The sequence below is a fragment of the Takifugu flavidus genome, chromosome 4 (genome assembly GCF_003711565.1).
Source record: "Takifugu flavidus isolate HTHZ2018 chromosome 4, ASM371156v2, whole genome shotgun sequence".
In the NCBI taxonomy this organism is placed as follows: Eukaryota; Metazoa; Chordata; class Actinopteri; order Tetraodontiformes; family Tetraodontidae; genus Takifugu; species Takifugu flavidus.
In genome coordinates, this window is record NC_079523.1 from 12,470,984 (window position 1) to 12,492,998 (window position 22,015).

At 38.5% G+C, this 22,015-nt stretch overlaps 1 protein-coding gene across 1 annotated transcript; it reads left to right on the forward strand.

Annotated features, from left to right (window-relative positions):
- Nucleotides 1-14,468: 14,468 nt before the first annotated feature.
- slc16a1a (solute carrier family 16 member 1a) lies at nt 14,469-21,910 on the forward strand. Its single transcript, XM_057029489.1, has 5 exons — nt 14,469-14,780; nt 16,740-16,998; nt 19,951-20,094; nt 20,227-21,000; nt 21,085-21,910. The coding sequence occupies exons 2-5, from the start codon at nt 16,782-16,784 to the stop codon at nt 21,315-21,317; spliced, it is 1,368 nt and encodes a 455-aa protein (XP_056885469.1). The 5' UTR covers nt 14,469-14,780; nt 16,740-16,781; the 3' UTR covers nt 21,318-21,910.
- The last annotated feature ends 105 nt before the right edge of the window (nt 21,911-22,015 follow it).

The window sequence follows — 22,015 nt, forward strand, 5'->3', positions numbered from 1 at the left end:
TATGCTTACTGGAAACATTAATTCTAACAGCCCATAAACTATTTAATATGGGCTCCAGACTGTAATTGCTTTTAAAGAACGCCATAATTGTTGCACGATTGTCAACATTTGTGAGTTGTAGAGAGAGAACTTTCTTGTAAAACCATCCAAGCAAGTAAAACTTCTATGGTTTGCGCTGGACTTATGGGAACTGCAATTGCAAGATGAAATGCAAGTTTTGCATCAGCACTGTTGTGTCCGGCCAACAGCACAGAAATGTCTCTCCTTAAAACAAAGGCGTGGAAAGCTGTGCAGCAGACAATGGCAAAAGTATCATCCAAGTCTCAATGCAAAGCAATTTCCCTATGTAAAATGATAATTTCAATGATTATTGTTATATTAATGGAAAGGTTGCTGAATATTATATTTTTTGTGGCTACTTTGCTATCAGTCTCGGGTCCATGAGAAAGAAACATTAAAATCAGGGTTTGTAAAGAGGCATTAATAACAACACCCTTTATAGCACGTGGTAATGCAGTCAATGCTGAAGTATTTCACTTCATTACTCCTGAGGTGCTATCTAATGCTCATCTGTGGTTCAAGTTGAAAGCACATGGCCTGGAGGTTCATTTAATATTCAAGGAATGTCCAAATTCACCTTCGCTGAGGGCAGCAAAAGCAACTTCTCAGCTCCGCCCCCTGTGCTCCTTATACGCACCATCAATACAACTATCAGCTGCAGCCCCTTTATTAATTCATGGGTGTGTGTTTAGCCAAACACCCAATAAATTCAGGTTTGCTCTCAACACCTTTAAGAATAGGTAGTGTGATGAAAGATTCACCAAGAGTGAGACAGAAGCGCTAGCTGCATCACCGCCACACTTGATTGTGACAGATTTAAGATGCGTCCCAGAAGGTCATCATATAAAGCAGAGTTATCGAGCCTGCACGAATCCAACTGCTCTCTGTTGTTTTGGACATCTCGGGGGGGGGGGTCTCCTGAGGCCCGATTCAGAGAGCAGGTTTGATGAAAACGCCAAGTCCTTTGGCAACTTAGATGTGGAAAATCATGGGTCCGCTATTTTGGGGAGCTTCCTTCTGAGAAAGACTAATGACTGGAGCTCATTTTGGAAGGAGAGGTAATTTTAACTTGAAACATTCTCACTGTCTCATCTTTACAGATTCACAAACTTGTTTCATTTCCCCAATCAGTCAGGCTGTTTCATTCATATTTACCGTATGTGAAGACAGAAGGGAAATAGAAGAACAGCAACACAGCACGAGGCCCTACAGCCCAACACTTGCATACTTACATTCTCCTTTTGTCCTTCCTCCCTTTTCAATAAAAATATCATTAAACAAGAAGAACTGATGATCTGTCATGATGGGTCTGATAAAACACCACATAAACGTAATAAGAAACAAAGTACTATAAATAATGATGAACATATACTTTTATTTACATAATATTCACATTACATCACAAATGTCATAAGCATAAATAAAATCTACCTTGTACAAGACGCTCAGATAATGACAATATTGTGTCCTGAAGGGATTAATTGGAGCAAGCTATTAAATTAACCACGGAAAATGCTTTAAAATATATTAAAAGGGCATATTTACATTGCAGAATCATTTTTAATAGTGAAATGTTACATCTGAATAAAACCATTCGGCACATTACCGACATATAAGGAAAGTATTATAAAAACCAACGAGTGGAAACATATCGAGATTTAGATGTCCACTACTGTTTATTGATAGATATTCACTGGAGACAGTCCGAATTTAGGTTGACTATAAAAGGAGATGCTGGAATGAAACAATGCCCTGTCTTGTTCTGTCTTTTTAATGAACCTATTTCTGTGTAATTTCAGTTTAAAAAATATATAAATCTGCATTCACCCTACTCAAACTGGAACTCTGCGAGCTGTGAAAAGCAGAAGTTCATCATGTAACACTGACTGCAGAAAGCCAGAAACATTTAAATAAAAGATTATACCATTCAAAAAAGTAAGATCTGATAACACAGAATAGCTTTTAACCTGATTCCATAAACAGGCCTGCACTTCAAGGAACCATTATTTTTATCTTCCCTGCCACAAAAAAATTAAATATTCATATGCTTTTTTCCCCTTATTTACATGCAATGTTGTTGGTTTTTTTCTTTTTTATATATGGTCCTTACCTGCCACTTATTTCATTACACTCATCTTCACTTTACTGCAATCGTGCAGTTGAATTTTGAAGGTCTTCTCTGCTTTTGCACTTGAACAACACATTAAACAAGGTGAATTTATGTTGAGGTGAGTTTCCTTTTATGTTGAGGTGAGATTCCTTTTGGATCTCTTCACCCCAGACGTTTGAAAGTGAGACCATTATCGTGTAGCTTCACAGTCAAAAGACAGCAACTGATGAATATTTCATCCTTATTGAACCTTTTCCTCACTGCATACAGATGTTCGCTGCTTTATAACACTGTTCTGGGCTGTAGAGGCTCCTGCAAATCACCGCAAGTCTTCCAGAAAGATGAACTTACTTTGGGAGATGAAACCAAAAAAAATTTTTTTAAAGGGTTTTGAATTTAAAGAAATGAGCAATTTAACCTTCCTACTATAGAATCCATAGATATGTACACCCATACCTACTTTATCATTTAAATTATTTTATCATTTTACTCTGTTGTGGTGATCCTTAAACATTCTCTAATCAAGGAAACTGTCATTGCACTGAAAAGTTAAAAATATATATTGATGCTTTAGCTAAAAACCCCTTTAAGGATCCTTAGAGAGCCCTTCAAGGACCCATGATCTCACCTATAATTTACGTTGCAAACAATCATGGTAATGTTAATATACAGGTAATACAACCATTGGCATAATATCTTTTTTAGAGGAGGACCTAATATTGACAGAAAACTTTCATGTCTTGGGACATTTTGTTTCCTCAACAGAGAGGTTGTGAAGTATATCAATTGGCCTTTTGAAAGTTACTGCCTTTCTAATAGAAAAGAAAGTTTTCTTCAATAATCTTTGCACAATAACACATATTTTCAAACTTTACTGCAGCAACGTAACTGGACTGCACGTACAAGACACGCATGATGGTGCACTCGCTGCTCTGCTTTCCTGCCCTTTACTGCCACGGCACTACTTTATTCCCTGGTGGCCTACATATATTACCAGGAAAGGGACCAACCACTCCAAAGACTTTCAGTTTCCTGAAAGGTTGCCGCAGAGCCACCACAAACATTGCTTAAAAAGCCGTGATGCCCATCAAGTCTTCATTAAGATGGTGGGATTTGTCATTGTTGTAGTTGTTTTGCTTTAAATAAATCCTCAGGATTTGAGTTGTCTCCCATGTAGCTTCTCGCTTGCTAAATATTGCATGCATTCCTGTTTGGCTAGACAGTCAAGCATGGCCCTTAATAAAATCAGTGTGAACATGCTTAATTGTGCCCTAACTGTGGCACTGCAGTTTCATTATTTATTATCTTTTCAGGCAACTGCAACCTGCAGACCCTTTCTGACAAAACACCTACTGGCACGGAAGAATTAACATTCAGAGACAATTTGAAGGAATATCTAAAAATAAAAAAATAAAAAACTGCCTCCAATTAAAGCTACACAACATAGAAATTGTATAACATGCAGGCGTCGCCTTCCTCATGACTTTGTTGCCTCCATGTTTTTCTGCTTTTTAACTATTTTTACCCTCTAAGAAATTTGTGAACTTATTTGTGTAGGTGATGCATATGCTCATGTTAGCATGCAATTTGCACAGCATTTTAGCTGACACTGTACATGATAACATGGGGATTTACAGACTTTTTTATATCCATTGAATAGATGTTATTACATGCAAGAAAAAAAACAAGGCATCATCTGTCATTTTAGTCAGCACTTTGAAGAGACAATAAGATATTCGGTAAACACACTTGAGAAGACACGGCATGTTTATTCATCTCTACAGACAATAAGCCACCTCCAAAATTATTTTACATGTATATTAATGAGCACAAGTGGTGATGCTTTTCATTTGCAGCACTTGGTGACGTGAGGTCTCTTGTGTGTAGCTGAAAAGTGTGAATACCTGCATCGCACTCCCTTGCCCTGCACCTAGCTCTGTGAGCAGGAAGAGCAGCTATTTTGCATTGAGCAATTGTAAGTCCATTTTCTGAACTTGCTCAAGCGTAAAATGAGGAGTGCAGAGATAAGATGCAAAAGTGCAATGTCGACTTTGTATTATATCTGCTTTACGATGCCGTACAATGAAAATCCTGTCGAGTAAGAAGCAGAGAGTGAACCTGATCACAATGCATAAATATTCCTCAGTGATCTCCATGGCAATGAATCCGGCTCATTCGACCAGTTCTGGCTCCAATTCGGCTTTGTTGTGCTTTCATTAGGTATTAACCAGTATATGCTGTATACTCCAATCTTTAAGCTGACAAAATGGTATGGTCCTGAATTCATGCATAAATGGATTTACTAAACTGGGAAGAAAAAAAAAACTTGTGATGCAGCCATGGCATTGCAAAGACATGTATGGATGTATTTAATCCTGTGTTTGTGAGTCATTGATCCGAACAGTTACACAATGATTTGAATTATCATAAGATAGAAAGGGGTTTAAACCTGCATACTGCTTTGATATGACTAAAATAACTGCAGCAAATCACAGAAAGAGTTTGGAAAGGATGATCTTCATCATCCTTTTACCATACTGTAACTCCAGTCAACAGCAGACATCCTTTGTTTTTCTCTCCAGCATGCACATATGTGTATCTGCCCTAAGCTGGATCTCACTTCATCTGCCTTTATTTGATTATGCTTATCATTTTAGATTTACTGTTTAGTATTGTTTTTTTTGTTTGTTTGTTTTTTTTTTTTGTTTCTCACTATATTCTGGTTTAAACCACAAGCCAAAGCTATTGTGTTGAGAGAGGGGGAAAAATAATAATAATAATAATAATAATAATAATAATAAAATAATAATAATTATTATTATTATTATTATTATTATTTAAAATTCCATTGATTTAGAGCTTCCAGTTCTTTGAACAGGATGTGTAAACAATCTTTGTCCACAAGATGTCCCCACTTATTTATAAATTATTTTACTATAGTCTTATAATTTGGGGACGTGAGAGATTAATTTTGGAAGTGTCCCCTAAGGGTCAAACAATAAGTGTGTGGATAGCATCACCATTTTTTCATTAAGTTGGCTTAAATAAATACTGCAAAGCCCATAAACCCAGGATCAGTCCATTAGCAAGGCAAGCTAAAGACGAGGATGGAAAATTCAACATTTATGTTGGAGTTATCAGCTTATTCTAGCCTTTAGTGATGCCCTGGGTCTGAGCCAAAGTGTCTTGTGGTGGAACAGTGCTCTTGTCCCTGTCACTCTATAGAACCGCCATCTGGCCAGTCTCAGAGGTGCTGGTAGAGATCTAAAATAGAAGCCGCAACAGAAAAGGTCAGACTCCAAATAAAGGCATCTGTAAAATTACTATCTCTCCCCTGCTCTGGCATTGCAGCGTAACAGAAACAGATTTAGTAGAGACACGTCTGTCGAGGAATGCTCTTTGGTCACAGATGACGACATGCGTTTTTATTACTAGTCGTTATAACAACTTTAATGCCTGTGTCCTCTAGATAATACCCTGTTCCGTGCCCTTGATTTGTAAAACAATTGAAAGGGACATTAGGAAAATGATTCTTATATAAAGATTTGATTCGGACGGGAGCTAGGCTGGCAAGGCCACAAATGGCAGGAGATGAACCTGCTGATGCATGTTTTCCTGCATCACAAATCCTCATGATTACCCCACTCTTCCATGCTCTGTGTGAATGATTTGCTGGAGCTTGATCAGCGGCCCAGTCATTCAAAAATGGATCCATCCTAACCTTTCTCCGTGAAGGCACGCTCATGCTCGAAAACTCTGATCTATGATGCTGCTGCTGGAATTGACCCTCATCGGGTAAACCCTACCAAATTGCCTTCCTGATGTATCGTTGGCCCTTGTTACTGCTCTACCCCCTGTCAATTTCCCCCATTCCCCTCAAGGTCAGCTCCTCATGCTGTTGGACAAAGTAACAGTGGCTGCACTGCCTGCCTGCCTCACATCTCTGGCTTATCCACCTCTTACCCCCCCCCCCTCCTCCACGTGCTCCAATCACATTTTTAATACACAGATGATTCTCAATGTCTTCCTGAAGCTCTGCAGGAGTTAGAGGTGCGAGAACATGCTGTCAGCACAAAATAGTTTTAAATCAAGGAGATGGAGAGTTAAGAAATTCTATCAAGGCCCAAAGTCAATAGAATCCACAGTTTTAACTAACTCAATTATCTTAGCCACGAGGCTGTTAAAACAAAAGTTTCAAATGCTGATTGATTAATACATTTTCTTTCAATTATTTTTACATGTAATGCTCTCCATTTCAACCTTAAGCAACCCTAGCAGGTGTGCCTGCCACTGATTTGTAATGTAATTATTGTGGGTTTTTTTTTCTTATTTATTTTAATATATTTTTAATGTATTTCCCTGCATCTGTGCTACTACATGACACCACCTTGACCGAGAAAAAATCAACAGCAGTGTGGGTAAGAATAAGGCATCAAGGCAGAACCAAATGAGAGACCATATTACCCGTGCAGACTTAATCCATGTGCTACGCTCCTTTAGCAGAAAGCTCCATTTAGTCCTAATATGATCACAGATTATTACCGATTTCTTCATCCATAATATTGGACACATTTGTCAAGAGAAATCAGAGAAATCACAATTCCTGACCCTGCTGTATAGTACTTTTGCAGGACCTTTAAATGGGCCACTGCTACTGATCTGTACATGGCAATATAGTATAAAGTGCTGTTACCTTGAGTGCTGTAGAGCAAATGATCTATCATTAATTGCCTGATGAGCTCTAACACTCTAAACTGTCTCAACTGTCCAAGAATGGGGGAAGAATAGCCTCCTTCATTAGTGAACAAAATCACATGACACATGCTGAAAGAAAATCCCAAAGTAGTCACAGTGGAAAATAAAATATAACTTGCATATAAATGACTTGTAATATTCAATTTACACACAAAATTTGAAGGCACTGGAAAATATTCCCCAAAAACTTGCCCTTCACAGTATCACAGTATCAAAATTTATTGCAGAGTCAGGGTACATATTTTATTTATTCATTGAAAGAACACAGCAGCAAAGCAAGAGGCAGGTGATTCCCCCATTGGGATAAAAGTCAAACCAATGGTGGTGAATTCATGTTGTGCATCCTGCTGGCAGCTGTGTAGTCTGCCCATGTTATATGTTGAGCCTCATGTGGATCACAGGAAAGAGCCCCCTCAGTGTCTACAGAGAGGTTCACTCTGCTTTTGCGATTTGCTGCATCACCTAATAATGTATATTCAAGCTTTATTGACCCCAATCCATTCATGATATTTTCACTTTTACCACCAGCCGAAATGTTTTCATTTAATGAACCTGTAATTCTTTGGGTTTTTTTGTAAAAAGGCAATATTCTACAAGAGGTAAGGGCACAGCAAATACACCATGCCACACATTGCACCATTTTATGCTTTAGTCTACTGTAGAGTGCATCATGAACAAGAACACTGAAATATCTCATAGAACAAATGAGCATATTGGTTATTGTGAAAGGAATATTCTGAGACGCACCTATTTATGTGTTAGTCTTTCTGCAAAGCTACATCATATTAGCCTCATATTATTTGCAGTGTGTTATTTCCTAATATTTCCCAATCCCGTTTATTGTTTTCCCTTGAGCATTTTGCAGAGGCATTCTAAAATATCTGCATAAAACTTTATTAAATTTGCAAAAAGCATCACTATCAGTTATAGTGATGCTTTTGCAGAAAAAAAAAAAATATCCTGGGCAAACCATAAAAAAGGTGGTGAAATTATAAAGTATAAGATTATTTGATCAATCAGTAGGTCAGATACTGTTGGTGTATCCAATTGTGGAAATTGGAGCCATTCTATGGTACAACACCCTCAGCGGAAGAAGAAAAAACATTTTTATTGCTCATCAAAGGCAGAATGTGTGAATAAGCTATTCATGATTTTAAAAAAGTCCTGTTTGTTGCAACAGAAAGAAAATCAGTCATTTGTCTACAGCATGAAAAGAAGGAGGAAACAAGAACCAAAAGAGCTTTTGTTGTCCGGTCTCATTGATTCGACGCCATGGACCAGTTTCTCTCTGCAACCTTCAACACCGTTTCCTAAATTACTCCATCAAACAAAGGAACCCAGTGATGACGAAAGGCACCGTCTCACAAGTATTTACACAGCAATCGCACAGTGTTTGAAGTGTGACAAATACGAACTTGACTCTAAATTTTCCTTGTGGATGAAGAACATGGATGATAAACACGTTTGATTTCAATTTAATTGTGTTTTCTTCAGGCAGATCTTGCTCTCTACTGTATGGACTTCTGTTGAGGTTTGAATATGAGTTTTGAATGTAAAACCAAATACTGAAGACACACATGCGCACACACATTACAGAGACAGACATGCAATATGTAAGTAATGTTTATTGTTGACAGGGAAATAAACAAAAAGGTTGATTTTAAAAAGGTAAAATGCATGCAGTAAGAAACAAATGAACCCCCATTCTATTATTCTTCATATTTTTGATATTGGCTGATTATAAGAAAAACATTCATACATTATTAAACTAGAACAAAGCCAAGCAGGTCATTTATACACCTTAACAGACCTGTAGTATATCGTATATATGTATATATCCTATAAGGTTACATAACAATAAGTTGCCTTATGATCAAAGCCAATTGATTGAGGAAATTTAATCATCCGTTCCTTGGCCCACTATCAACATTTGCTGAAAATTTTATTTGAATCAGTTTGTAACCTTTTGAGATATTTTGCTCAAAGACAGAGAGACCGATAAATACCGGCTGTCACATAAACTCCTTGGCAGAGGTAATAATTTGCTCAAAAATGATTAGACTCCCCACTATTCCTTCATCACTGTCAACTAAAGCCCTTTTGATATGGGCAACTTAGTATCATTCAATGACATCAATCCCAAATGGTGTGACGTGCTTTAGCAGTATTTCCTTACTGAGCACACTAAAAAAAAACACTAGACCTTGATGTACTGGACTAGAAAAGAAGAGAACATCTGCTCTCTGGCTGACTACATTTTTAATCAACAAATAAATCTTGGCTTCACGATGTTTTCACTCTCAAGCTGACTTTTCTGATTTAGAAGTAAAAAATTACATTTCCCAGTGGCCTGACCACTGAACTGGCCTGCTCGACAATTGCCAAGGGTTGAGCCCAAATGCTCGGCTCCAGCTTGATTCTTAAATAAACAATCCGTTGTGCGGCTCATTAGGGTATCACCCTCGCTGAAACTCACACAGACTGAGTAGCAACATTGGGAACACACAAACACACGCACACACCCTCCTCTCTTTTTGTGAGGCTCTCTGTCACAGCACAGCAGACACACACACACACACACACACACACACACACCAAGTGTCACCCTCCTCCTTCCCTCCTACCTGTAGCTCTACATGCTTGAAAAATGGATTGAGATCAACAGCCCAGGAGGAAAGGTGGAGGCTTAAAAATTTGAAAAGCACTGGTGGCCACAGATGCACCTGAATGCCAGGAGGCAACTGACATGTTGGTCAGTACGGGAGCAGGCAAGACATTAAACACTAGTGCTGACAACAGATGCTAGATTTAGCAAATCTGCCACAGATTTGCCACACATAGCTCACTATATATCAAATATTACATGTTGGTCTTTTTTTTTACTTCTATATGCCTTTCAGGGTCATGAGGAGGGTGCTGGAGCCTATCCCAGCTGCATATGGGTAAAGACAGAGTACACCCCTGAATAAGTGCCCATTTCATCGAAATGCCCTATGTGAGCAGTTGAGGGTTCCTTGCTCTAGACAACCTTTCACAGTGCTCCTGGCATCTCCCTGACAGTTTTGTCAAGAAATGAATGTGTCTCGGTTCAAGTCCCGGTCTGGACAAAACTAAATAACTGAAATAATAATTCAAAGCCTATTGCCCAAGTTTACAATATGGTAATCTACCATAGACACAACATAACAAATGTTAAATTCCTTGTTAGTTAAATATAGTATAGTAGTATAGTATAGTTAAATTTAACCTGATAAACTGCCAATGAAATTTGGCATTTTCTGTTAAATGGACATAGTGCACATAAAAAAATGCTAAGTGAATAAGCAATGATGGAGGAACGTGTCAAATGTCAGAGGCAGCACTGTTTCTAACATTTGACTGCATTCAGTTTAATTCATATCAAAAATTTCAACTAAATTATGTGGGACATTGTGTAACAGGGCAGCACTCATGGAAACACAAATATTGAACAGTATCGCAATGAAGCATGACATATTTTATTATTGTCAAAATCAGCGACATATGATCAAAGACATCCTGCACACGGATGTCAATTTCATACAAAAAGTGCATTTTATAACAGCGTGATGAGCATTTATTGATGTACTATATAGGGTGTCATTTGGGTTTGGTCCGTGTGTTCGATTTCATTGTAAAATAACACAGCTTATTTTTGTGGGGAAAAACGGATAAAAGGTTAATGTGATGTGTGCTTGCATTCCAGCAAGGCAGCGCCATCTGGAAGTTTTGATGTCATGGCAGATGCAGCACTGAATACAGCACGGTGTGTGTCCTTTTTACTAATTGGCATTTGGACCATTCCGCCCTGCGCCTGACCCAAGAAAACACAGTTCACAACAGGTCAGCCGGGATCTATTCCCATTCATGTCTCCCACCTGCCCTGTACACAGTAATTGCTACTGACATTTGGGCTGTGGGTATTTATTTTGTGAGCCATGTATGATATTACATCCAGATGATCACGAAGTGGACATTGTCTCTTTGTGTTTGGCTTACGTTGCCCACTTTCTTGGTTATCTCGTAATTTATATGGCAGATCAGGTTTGTATTGTATTTTTGAGCAGCATCTGAGTAACACATAAAGGTTTTTTTTTCCTTTTTTGTCTCTTATAGGCTACACTAGAGTAGTTGTGTTTTCACATGTTGTAGCTTAGCTAATCAATTTTTATCCCTCTTACAATGCTTCCAAGGTAGTTTTCTCTGTCAACTGGACTGGGTTTCTTCTCTTGAAAACGTTTCGCCTTCTATCCAGAAGGCTTCATCAGTTCTTAGAATGCTATAAGGTCTTTTACAGCAGTATATCTTAACCATTGAACCAAAGTCATTCCTCAAAATGTGTGCAGGCAGCAGAAGAAATGACTCAGAGAGAAGCAACTGGCATAAGCTCCTGCATTTATCTTTTCATCACTTCTTGTCATGCTCACAACAAGATATTGATTTGGAGCTGGAATATGTCATCAAACCCATTAAACCCTCACAATATAACTACCAGCGTTGTGTTCCTGTGCTATAGCAACCGTGAGCAGCACCCAAAACTGAGTGAGCATCAAAATTAGTCCTGCTATTACATCCATACTGCACAGGAAGGACAGCAATACATTTGGAATGCATGTCACATGCCTGCTAACCTGGTTATGACTGCCGTCTGTTTCCTCTGATCAAATTGCAGCAACCACAGCATCACCAGGCAAAATGTTCCCAGTTCCAAAGCTGCGGAGAAAGATGACACAGATAAATAACATTGCAAAACTTTCACCCATGTTTTACAAATTTGAAAACAAATGCAGGGTGTAGTGTGCTGCTATATTTATTTCAAATTGTGTTCCTCTGTGCATCTTACTTTCAGTACTTACTTACGGTGAAAATACCATAAACAAGTGATACCAAGTTACAATTTCATCTAAAACTTTGCAGGCATAGGTTTGACATAGAAACAACCTAATGCATGAACAGTTTTGTGAACCACTGTACCTAATTTGTCTTCTGAGATGTCACCAACTTTGTTAATAAATCCTGAAGAATCCAATTGACCCATTTATTGGTGTGGGCAAGCTGGCATCTGGTGGAAATAAACATGTTTACTTATTAAACACAGCAGTTTATTAACTTCTGCTTGCTGTACATGTTGCACTAAGGTGAACTGCTCAAATCAGTCTGCAGTAGATGAGGATTTTTCACTAGGGCTGTCAAAATTACCATGTTATGATTAGTGCCTGTGGAGAGTAACCTGTCATGCACAAGAGGGCCACTTGTTCAAGAACAAGAAAAACAAAGAGGAAACCATTAAAAGGTGTCTAGTAATTTAACACTCCACAGCATTAATTGAAGTGCTACAAGCTTGGAATACCATCTGAATGCTAAAAATGCACTAGTTCTGGTGTCAAACCCACCTGGATTCATATATGCACCCTTTCTCATTGATGCAATTACATAATAATTATAAAAGAAAATTGAAAATTATTTGTAGTTTTTTCCTTTTCTTACCTCCACATATATCATTGTTTGAGAGTGGTCGGTACTACGGTGGCCACCGTACCGTACCATATAAATATGCAACACGGGGAAGATGATCGTTCCTCATTTTTTCTTTCATAGGCCAACGCTGTCACAGGAGGGAGTGAACAGTCAATTGACAGTGGGTTGTTTCAACTTATTGATTCTAAAGAAATTAATATGTTATTATCAATATATTTCAATTTTTGTGGAAAAGCTGTATGAACTGGTCTGGTGTTCACAGTTTTGTTATTATTATTGTTGTTGTTGTTGTTGTTATCTCATCTTCTGTCATCTAGTTCATCTCCAGTACTCTGCCTACTACAGTGCTTCTGAGCCTCTCTGGATAATGGTGATGTAAACCATTAATAATGTTGGAGTGTTTCAAAATCAAATCAACATTCTAAACTGTCAATTATTTATTTATTTACCAATAACTGTGGCTTAACAATTATATTTTCTTACAGGCCATCAAAGTATTAACACAAGTTCAGTTGTTATATGAATAAACGGTCATGATAACAGATTTTCAGGAAGCCACCGCAATACAATATGGACTTGTTCTTCTCTTCCAGTTGGATAAGCAGGTGAGGAGGTGAACAAGCAACTGCACCGCTGAGGGAAAGTGGGAGCAGTGAAGGTCATGTGACCAGGGCAGGAGGGATATTTCAGATCAACAACAACAAAGGGCAAATCTGGGGGCAACTGTCGAACAAGGAGACAGATGTTTTCTTACCTGCGAATAATCAGGTCTAATATTGATTAAGGGTGTCAAATTATTAAAAATGTGTTCAATAAATTAGAGTTTTCTCTTAAAGGCACATATGTATATGGCCATTTAGATGTTGTGCCAAAACTTGAAGCTGAACAACTGCTTATTAGGGAGTCGGTATGAGCTCATAGTGCTTTATCAAAACCATTTAAAAATATCAATGTGTTCAGTCCAAAAATGCATTATAACCATTAATTTTTCAACAACCTTATTTATTTTTCTTATTATGTGTTAAGAAGTGGAGAAAACAAGCCATGTTCAGCCAGGTTTCATTCACCAGAGTTAAGAGTATATGAGTCGTGCTTAACTGCGGGCTACCCTGTCAGACCGAGGGCTTTGTGGCAAGCGTTTCTGTGTCAGTGGTCAGGCACCATCGTGATGCCACTGGATGCTACACTGGGGTTCATGGCAGCGGCTTAGCCTCTGGTGCCACCGGGACTCCCCCATGCTGAAAGATTGTTTGCCAAGACTCTCTAAGTCCCAGACAAATAAAGCTGGCCAACCATATACCTGGAAAGCAGTGGCACCCAACCTTTAATAGGGAAATAAATTTTGTAAGGCAGAAAGGTATCATTTCACCTCCATATTCAGCAGGAATCGTTGCTTGCTTGATGTTGCTGTGTTCACCATCTTACATTAGGTTCATGATGAGTGTGTACAGGATAGAATGTTGAATTATGGGTGAGGTGTTGCTCTGCTCCATCCTTTGTTTGAAATGCAATGAAAGTGAGAAAAATGAGGGGAACAACATGTGAACAAAGAAACAAAGAGAACTCATGTTTCAAGGTTCTCAAGGATTTGACTTTGCAAGTACACCGGTTCAATTATCACCCCACGTCCAGGCCTTTCCTTTTTTCCTCGCCCCGATACAAAATCACTAAAAGCTCCTTCGGGAATTCAAAAGAAAGGCTCAACAATATCCGATCACAGAAATGTGAAGAAGTATTTCTTTTGGGTTTTTGAGTTAGACAATGTCTGTTGTTTAAGTAATGTGGTTTTCTTCCACAGCTGTAGTGACCTGCACGCAGTAAAATAGTGGTGATAAATCACCTAATGGCGGAAATCGGAGTCTTAGAAAGCATCTTATCTCCTGGAGTGCAGACATTTCTTGATATCCTTTGAGGTCGCAAACTCCACAAAGTTGTGCATTGAATTTCTATAACATTGTGTCGGAGACGTGGAATGACGTGAAAGGGGTGGAGAAAGTGTTTTGGGGGCATGCTACTTCGCCTCCCACTGCCCATAAGAAGTTGACTGACCTTCAGGTTGGCCAGAACTGTGTCCAAACATTCCATCTGTTTGGTAGGGTCACCAACCAAAGGCAACTTTTCAGCTTTACTCACTGGAAACAAAGTCTGAGGCGCCCCAGCAACGTTTGGATTGTTTCAGTGGATGTGGATCACAGCATATTATTGGAGTATCTGTGACACGTATTGTGCTTTTTTTTTCTTTTTAGACTTATTTAAACATATATATGTATTCACAAAAGCTCACTGCAGTTTAGCCATGTGTTAACATCAGTGACCACTCACCTCTGCAGACCATCCACATTCAAGCGCTGCTGCCAAGGTAAGAGCCTTAACACCGCACATTATCTTATTATACACAAACATAGTGATCAAGCTAGAAGTCAGCTGTGAGGCAGATTCATATAAGAGCTCATCACTTCTTCATGAAATTCAGAATCCTTTCTGCACTTCTGCAATTGTCATAAATTCTCCAGATAATTCATTTTGATTCACCCTGATCCAAATGTTACATTTATATAAATGTCTTATGCAGACACCCCATGCTTTTTGCAGGTATGTGTATTGTCAAGTGGCACTTCAGGCGCCTCCACTTTGACTTCTTTATTTAGACCACTACAGTGAGATGGGGGTTGACAATGATGCCGTAGCCCATTTGTCTACTTATTTCATTCTCCTCAACCTGACCTACTACAAATCAATTCTGTAGTTCCCCCAGCCATGCTTCTCCCCATCAATCCTTTGTATAGAATTACAAGTTTTATTCATTACAGTCAGACACTCTGAAGGGGAACTTGATATTAAGCAGGCACACATCATATGTGTGAACTGTTCCTCAGAGTTTCACTTCCTTGTGAAGATGAAAAATGAAACTTAATGCAGTATTTATTCTTAATCATGTGCTAAATAATTATTGTTAATACAATGTAAGACAGTAAAATTGTCTCACAGAAGTAAAACTGAATTTGATGTCAATGTTATGCTGAGAATCTTTCTGATTGTAACTGACCAAGTGACCAAGTAAATAAAAAAAATATCTTTTCATCTTCAGCATTTATTGCATCTGTAAAACAATTTAACAGTTACATCTACAGCTGCAGAGCAGCAGGTCAAATCCCAACTCAATAACAAAAGTTGTTTAAAACATTAAATATTCAGTACTATATGCCCGTAAGAGGCATATCCAATAGGTTTTCACACCATAAAACTAATTTATCAACCCCATCAAGTCTGCCTGGGCTGAAAAAACTGTATCTTCCGCTATAGCCAAGAGCTCCTGAGCACTGTGAATTCATGGTCTGATCGATGCTTTCTCTGGATAGCCTCCCCTGAGTAAACACTACAGTAAGTTGCTTGACTCTGCAGATGGACTCTTATTCGTCACCTCTAAAGTGAAACCGTGGGAGATCAGCCAACGGAAGCTCGATGAATACGTGCAGAAAGCAGCTCAAATCAAAGCAACTCACCCTCGCTTAAACTCTCATCAAAAGCGAAATGTGAAAATATTGTTCAATAAATTTGGCCACGACCCATATGTGCATGATGTTTGAAATCACAAGGCCGACTGCTCTCAGCAGAGGGACTTGGTGTTACTTTGACATCGGTGCAAGGAGCAGATTGGATTTCCTGAAACTTAGTGGAGTTTTTAATGGTAAAACATGTGAGAGGCAACTGTGAGCAGGTTAGTTAGTACTGAGAATGAGACATCAAAGACCAGCCAGGGAGCAGAGGACACGGGACAGGAATGGGAAAAACTATATAACTATAACTATTAAAAAAAAACTATAACATATCAACTGATCAACAGGGATAAACTTATATAACATCCTTAAACGTGAGAGGTGAAATCAGTTTCAAGTTCAAACAATAACACAGCATCTTACTGAGGAAATAGACATGAAAGCAAAAAAATAGTACCATTAATGACTGAATTGTTACACTCCAGCACAAACAGACAGGAAACCTTATATTTTTACAGTTGCTCTTATAGAAGGAAAATGTTTTATTGTTCACAATTGAACATTAGGTATACATTGCATAGGCTTTATAAAACAAAGAATACAGGTTTGCGTACCTATTCATAGGTAAAGTTTTGTTGCACGGTTTGATTCAGAAAACACCCAAAAGGTTTTGATGATTAAAATAATGTTTTAGAAATGATTTGTAAAATGATCCACATTTTTATTGGACTTTTAATTGAGAAACAGCTTTTAATGACATCAAAGCACCTGAACATTGAAATAAAATTTACAATTATTTAACTCCTCTCTTTTCTTAACAGAATCTCTAATTTCTTCAACTGGACGAGGTTTTGTGAGCGACTATGCCTGGCGCTGTGGGTGGTCCTCAAGGCTACACACCGCCTGAGGGTGGCTGGGGATGGATGGTGGTAGTCGGTGCCTTCATCTCCATTGGGTTCTCTTACGCCTTCCCCAAGTCCATCACTGTCTTTTTTAAAGAGATCGAGGTGATCTTCAATGTGACCAGCAGCCAGGTGTCCTGGATCTCATCCATCATGTTAGCAGTCATGTACGGCGGAGGTGAGATCTTACCCAAAATACCATCTGCCAGACTAGGGATTGTTAACGCTTGACATTTAACACATTAGGAGATTTAGAGATCAAATCAATGTCCGGCTCTTAGCATAACAGTCAGATTGATTCCTGAAGTGTTCATCTGAAAGCCAATCCATTGCTCTATGATTATAGACTTGCATTGTGGCACTCCAGCCATAAACTACCAAGAAACAAGACACTGATTTAACGTGCTTCAATAAAGATGAAACAATATTGGCACTTCACCTTGAAATACTGTTGATCCAGGAGAGGATAATCAGTCATTTTGGCTAGTGAAAAGGTTTTGGCTTTCAAAGGAGCTCTTCTGGTATCAAAACAGTGTGCTCTGAAATAGAAAGAGCCAAAATGCTGCAATTATCTTCACTTGTTATAAACTGCAAGAATGATAACCAATCATAGAAAATATTATAACACTGAGGTCAGTTTTCTGGTATTCTCTCAATTTCTTTAAAAAAAAATCCCCCTGTATAATAGAGGAAGAACAGCAACCAATGGATGTTTTCTGTTAGCTTCAACAGCTCATGTGCTTGTAGTTCAGCAGCTTATTTCCCACAGAGGTTAAATGTTACTGAGATATACATGAGGATATTTAATTAATCTACTTTGTCTTACCTGTTTTGATATTAAGGATTGAAAGGATTGAAAAACTGTTACTATTGTGCATCCCAGTGCAGCTAGACACTCAAGGGTATTGGCAAGTTCAGGTATGAGCAGCACAACAAAGGTTATATGGTACAGATGCAATGGTGCATTGCAATTTTGGCGACATTTCTTGAGGTTGGTTTCATCTCCAGCTTTGGCCAACAGGTGGTCTGAATGCAGCACAGGCAGCAGAAGGCTGTTTAAGCAGATTAGGGCAGGAAAGCTTTCCAAATTTATACTGGCATCTTTTGAAAATCTTCTCCACATTTTGTCTACATGTTCAAATAAACCTTTCACAAGATCAGTTGTGCACTGGGACTTATCTTGGGGTAAGAGAGAGAGAGAATATGTTCATAAATAGGGCACATGCTGAGTTAAGTCTAAAAAAACAACTACCGTATACTTCGCAGTGACAATATTGGCCCAGTAATTTAGATGGGAATGACTGGAGTCGATCTGATTGTACTAATTTCGCTCTTACGCAACACGCATGCATTTTCACTACCATATCCACTTTTTTCTGATGATGTGATTCTGACTTATCAGAGCTTTGTGGACACAAACCAAATCGATTACAATTTGTATTTCAGAATTATTGATTTTTACCTACACGCACGCACAAGATGTTTTCATCATTGATCCGCACCAGCAATGAGGCAAAAATCAATCAGTGACAATCTAAATTTAGACAGAAATTGCTGTGTTTGGCAGATTAAGAGGTTAATTTATGTTTAAGGAAAGTAAACGCTTTGGAAGCAAATTAGAGGAAACATATAAGAATGCAGTGTTCAAGAGAAATGACTAGATATGGTCAAAAGAAAAATATGACTTTCTGTTGTTAACATGAAAACACAAGCTAACATTTACATATCTGGTATTTCAGATTGCAGACTTTTTCACATGAACGTCTGTCTTTCAACACTTATTAAAACTAAAAGCATATGATGTGCTGTGCACACATTTCTACTACACTGTGCACTATGCAAATGGCCAAACTCAGAAAGTATGAAAACTAGTATGAAACTAAAATGATATTGAAAAACATTTACTGAGTAAATGCCAAACATATTCGCTCACACATAGTATTCCATCATAGATCATTGTGTGCTGTTTATCAGTAGCAAAGCATATAAAATAAAATATCCCATGCATATAAAATACCCTTCACTGAAAAAACACGTAATCACCATCATGAGAAATGATACGTATGTGATGCTATTTATAAATAATCATAATTAACAGATACTTGCAATTGTTACATCGCGAATACACAGCGGTGAATATAAGTTGTGAACAGTGGGGAAGTGTTTGACAGTACTGTCAGTACAGATCAGCAGGACAGTCTGTTACTATATTCCAAGCACACCAGCAGAAGTTCATTATTGGCCTACTGTTGGGTGCCTCTGCACTCCCTCAGTTTTTGATTAATTACATTCATAATATTCTACACTGGTTTGTCTCCAACCCTTTAATCTGAAGCAACTCTCCCTGCACGGCAGGGGGAAAAGACTCATTGGGAGAGTGTAGACTTGCCTGCATTACAATTTAAAAACCCTTTGTCTTGTATGGTTCTGGCAAATCAGTGTGGACAACCTCTAAACAAAAACTGTCAGGTTCTATTCAGGTTCACTGGGTAGCGCAGGGATTTGGCAGGAAGGCGGAAGTGTCTTCGATGTGTGCCCTCATGCTCATTTGAGGTTGTTGTTAGAAGCATAGATGGAGATGGCATTTTGTGACCCTAACGCTTCTTGCATTTTTGTTCTTTCATAATGGGTCATGTGGATTTTTCTGTAATTAGTGTCAAATCCGCGGCACATAGATATTAAGGTATTTAGTGCCAATGTTTACGGCGCACTGTGATACCAGTTGTCTTAACCCCATCTTCAAAGAACAAAAAGCAGCCACTTATATTCCCACCCACTTTTCTGAACTGCTGAACTTGCAAGCTCCAATTCAAATGTATTTACAAGGCATTTCAATAGCGTGCAAACAATTGATTCATTTGACTTTTTTATGAATCCCTGACCCAAACAAAGAAAAAAAAACCCTATGTTTTTAACTGTCTAGCAGATTGGATTGTTAATGGCATGAGAGCATATCCACTGCAGTGCACCACTGACAAAACTGAGTGCAGAGGCATCTTGAATTTGCTGAACCAAGGCTGAGGCACTACAGCCCTCAAGTGTTCAAATATATGATTGTACACTGACGACTGAATACAAATCCTCCATGTCTCTCTCCTCTCTCTCTCTCTTTCTGTCTTATCCACTACAGGTCCACTCAGCAGTATCCTGGTGAATAAATATGGAAGTCGCCCTGTCATGATTGCAGGAGGATGTTTGTCTGGAATTGGACTTATTGGTGCCTCTTTTTGCAACTCTGTTCAAGCATTGTACTTTTGTATCGGTGTGGTTGGAGGTACCTACTTTTTTCCTTTATGTATTTTTATAAAAAAACAAGGTCCCATTTGTTTCAAAGAATGGCAACTAGTTTTTATAATATAAAGACAGAAACTCATTTAATTTTTCCTGTTTTTTTTTTTTTTTGCAGGTTTAGGACTGGCCTTCAACCTCAATCCTGCCCTCACAATGATTGGAAAGTACTTCTTCAAGAAGCGGCCTATTGCCAATGGACTTGCCATGGCTGGAAGCCCCGTCTTCCTCTCCACTCTAGCTCCTTTAAACACATGGTTCTTTGACAAATTTGGCTGGAGAGGGAGTTTCATGATCCTGGGTGGCCTCCTCTTCAACTGTTGTGTGGCTGGTTCTCTCATGCGACCTATTGGACCAAAACCCACTCCTGCTCCAAAAACCACAGAGAGGAGGACCATATCCCAGACCATTAATAGCTTTATTGACCTCTCTTTGTTCAAGCACCGTGGCTTTTTGTTGTACATCATGGGCAATATTATCATGTTTTTTGGCCTTTTTGCCCCACTGGTGTTCCTTAGTAATTATGCAAAGAGTAAAGAAATCCCGAAAGAGAAGGCAGCTTTTTTACTCTCTGTGCTGGCCTTTGTCGATATGGTTGCCCGGCCCTCGATGGGAATTGTGGCTAACACTAAGTGGGTCAGGCCCAGAGTTCAATATTTCTTTGCTGCATCCGTGCTGTATAACGGTGTTTGTCATGTCCTAGCACCAATGTCAGTTGACTACAAAGGGTTTGTTATTTATGCAATCTTCTTTGGGTTTGCTTTTGGCTGGTTGAGCTCAGTCCTCTTTGAAACATTGATGGATTTGGTGGGAGCACAACGTTTCTCCAGTGCTGTTGGTCTTGTGACCATTGTGGAGTGTGGGCCTGTGCTGTTGGGCCCCCCTTTACTTGGTAAGTACATAATTTTCCCTTTTTTCAGATACACAAATGTATAAAACACAACATATATGGTACAATGTGATTTTGTCCCCACAGGAAAGTTCAAGGACATCTATCATGATTACAAGTACACATACCAGGGCTGTGGAATCCTCCTTATTGTCTCAAGCATCTTCCTGTTTTTTGGAATGGGAATTAACTACAGACTGCTGGACAAAGAGAAAAAAGAGGAAGAAAGGAGGGCCAGGCTGGGAGGCAGAGAACAAAAGTCCCAAAAAGACAATGTTGCCAAACCGACTGAAGCTAGGAACACAGAGGACACTGTCTAATACTCTGTACCATGCAATGCCAAAGTCTTGTTTTAAAATAAGGCATATCTACAATGTTACATCAAATCTGAACAGGAGTGAAAATGTTTATACTATCATAATGTCCAGCTGCACTCAAAGTAACCATGACTGCATGATTCTATGAAAATATATCCCATATTATATTATCAGAAGCATTTTAACACTTTCTGTACTACACATAGCATTTTAACATACCCTTAGATGATATAGGATTCGCACCATTCTTTGATCTCATACTATTCTAAAAGCAATCCAGCTTTGTTCGTAATGAGCACATTTTTCTTCCTGAATTATCTTTTATACCTTATCTTTTTTAAAACAACACTTTACACACACTTTGTTTGCACAGGATTTTGGGTGCCATTCCAAAAATAATGATACTAATTTTTAACGTCTATGTATACATGTTTTGCTGGTCCATTTGAGATGACGGATGATTTTCGATATGTCTGAATGCACCAAATCCCGATGAATAGATCTGTGTATTTACATGACACGAAAGTGAGCCCCTGACTGCAAAAGACAACATAAACATCTTAAAAATTCAAATAAACTGTAATTTGACAAAAATATCAAGATTCATAGAATTTATGTGTTTTATTAATATTTTTTTATTTAGGCCTATTTATTTTTGGACAAAAAAGTCCAAAGACCAACTATCCAAGTACACATACAGT

Coding starts and splice junctions, on each gene's coding strand:
- slc16a1a (XM_057029489.1), top strand. CDS start 16,782: ATGCCTGGCGCTGTGGGTGGTCCTCAAGGCTACACACCGCCTGAGGGT. Junction 20,095..20,226: donor TTGTATCGGTGTGGTTGGAG/GTACCTACTTTT, acceptor TTTTTTTTGCAG/GTTTAGGACTGGCCTTCAAC. Junction 21,001..21,084: donor GTTGGGCCCCCCTTTACTTG/GTAAGTACATAA, acceptor TTGTCCCCACAG/GAAAGTTCAAGGACATCTAT.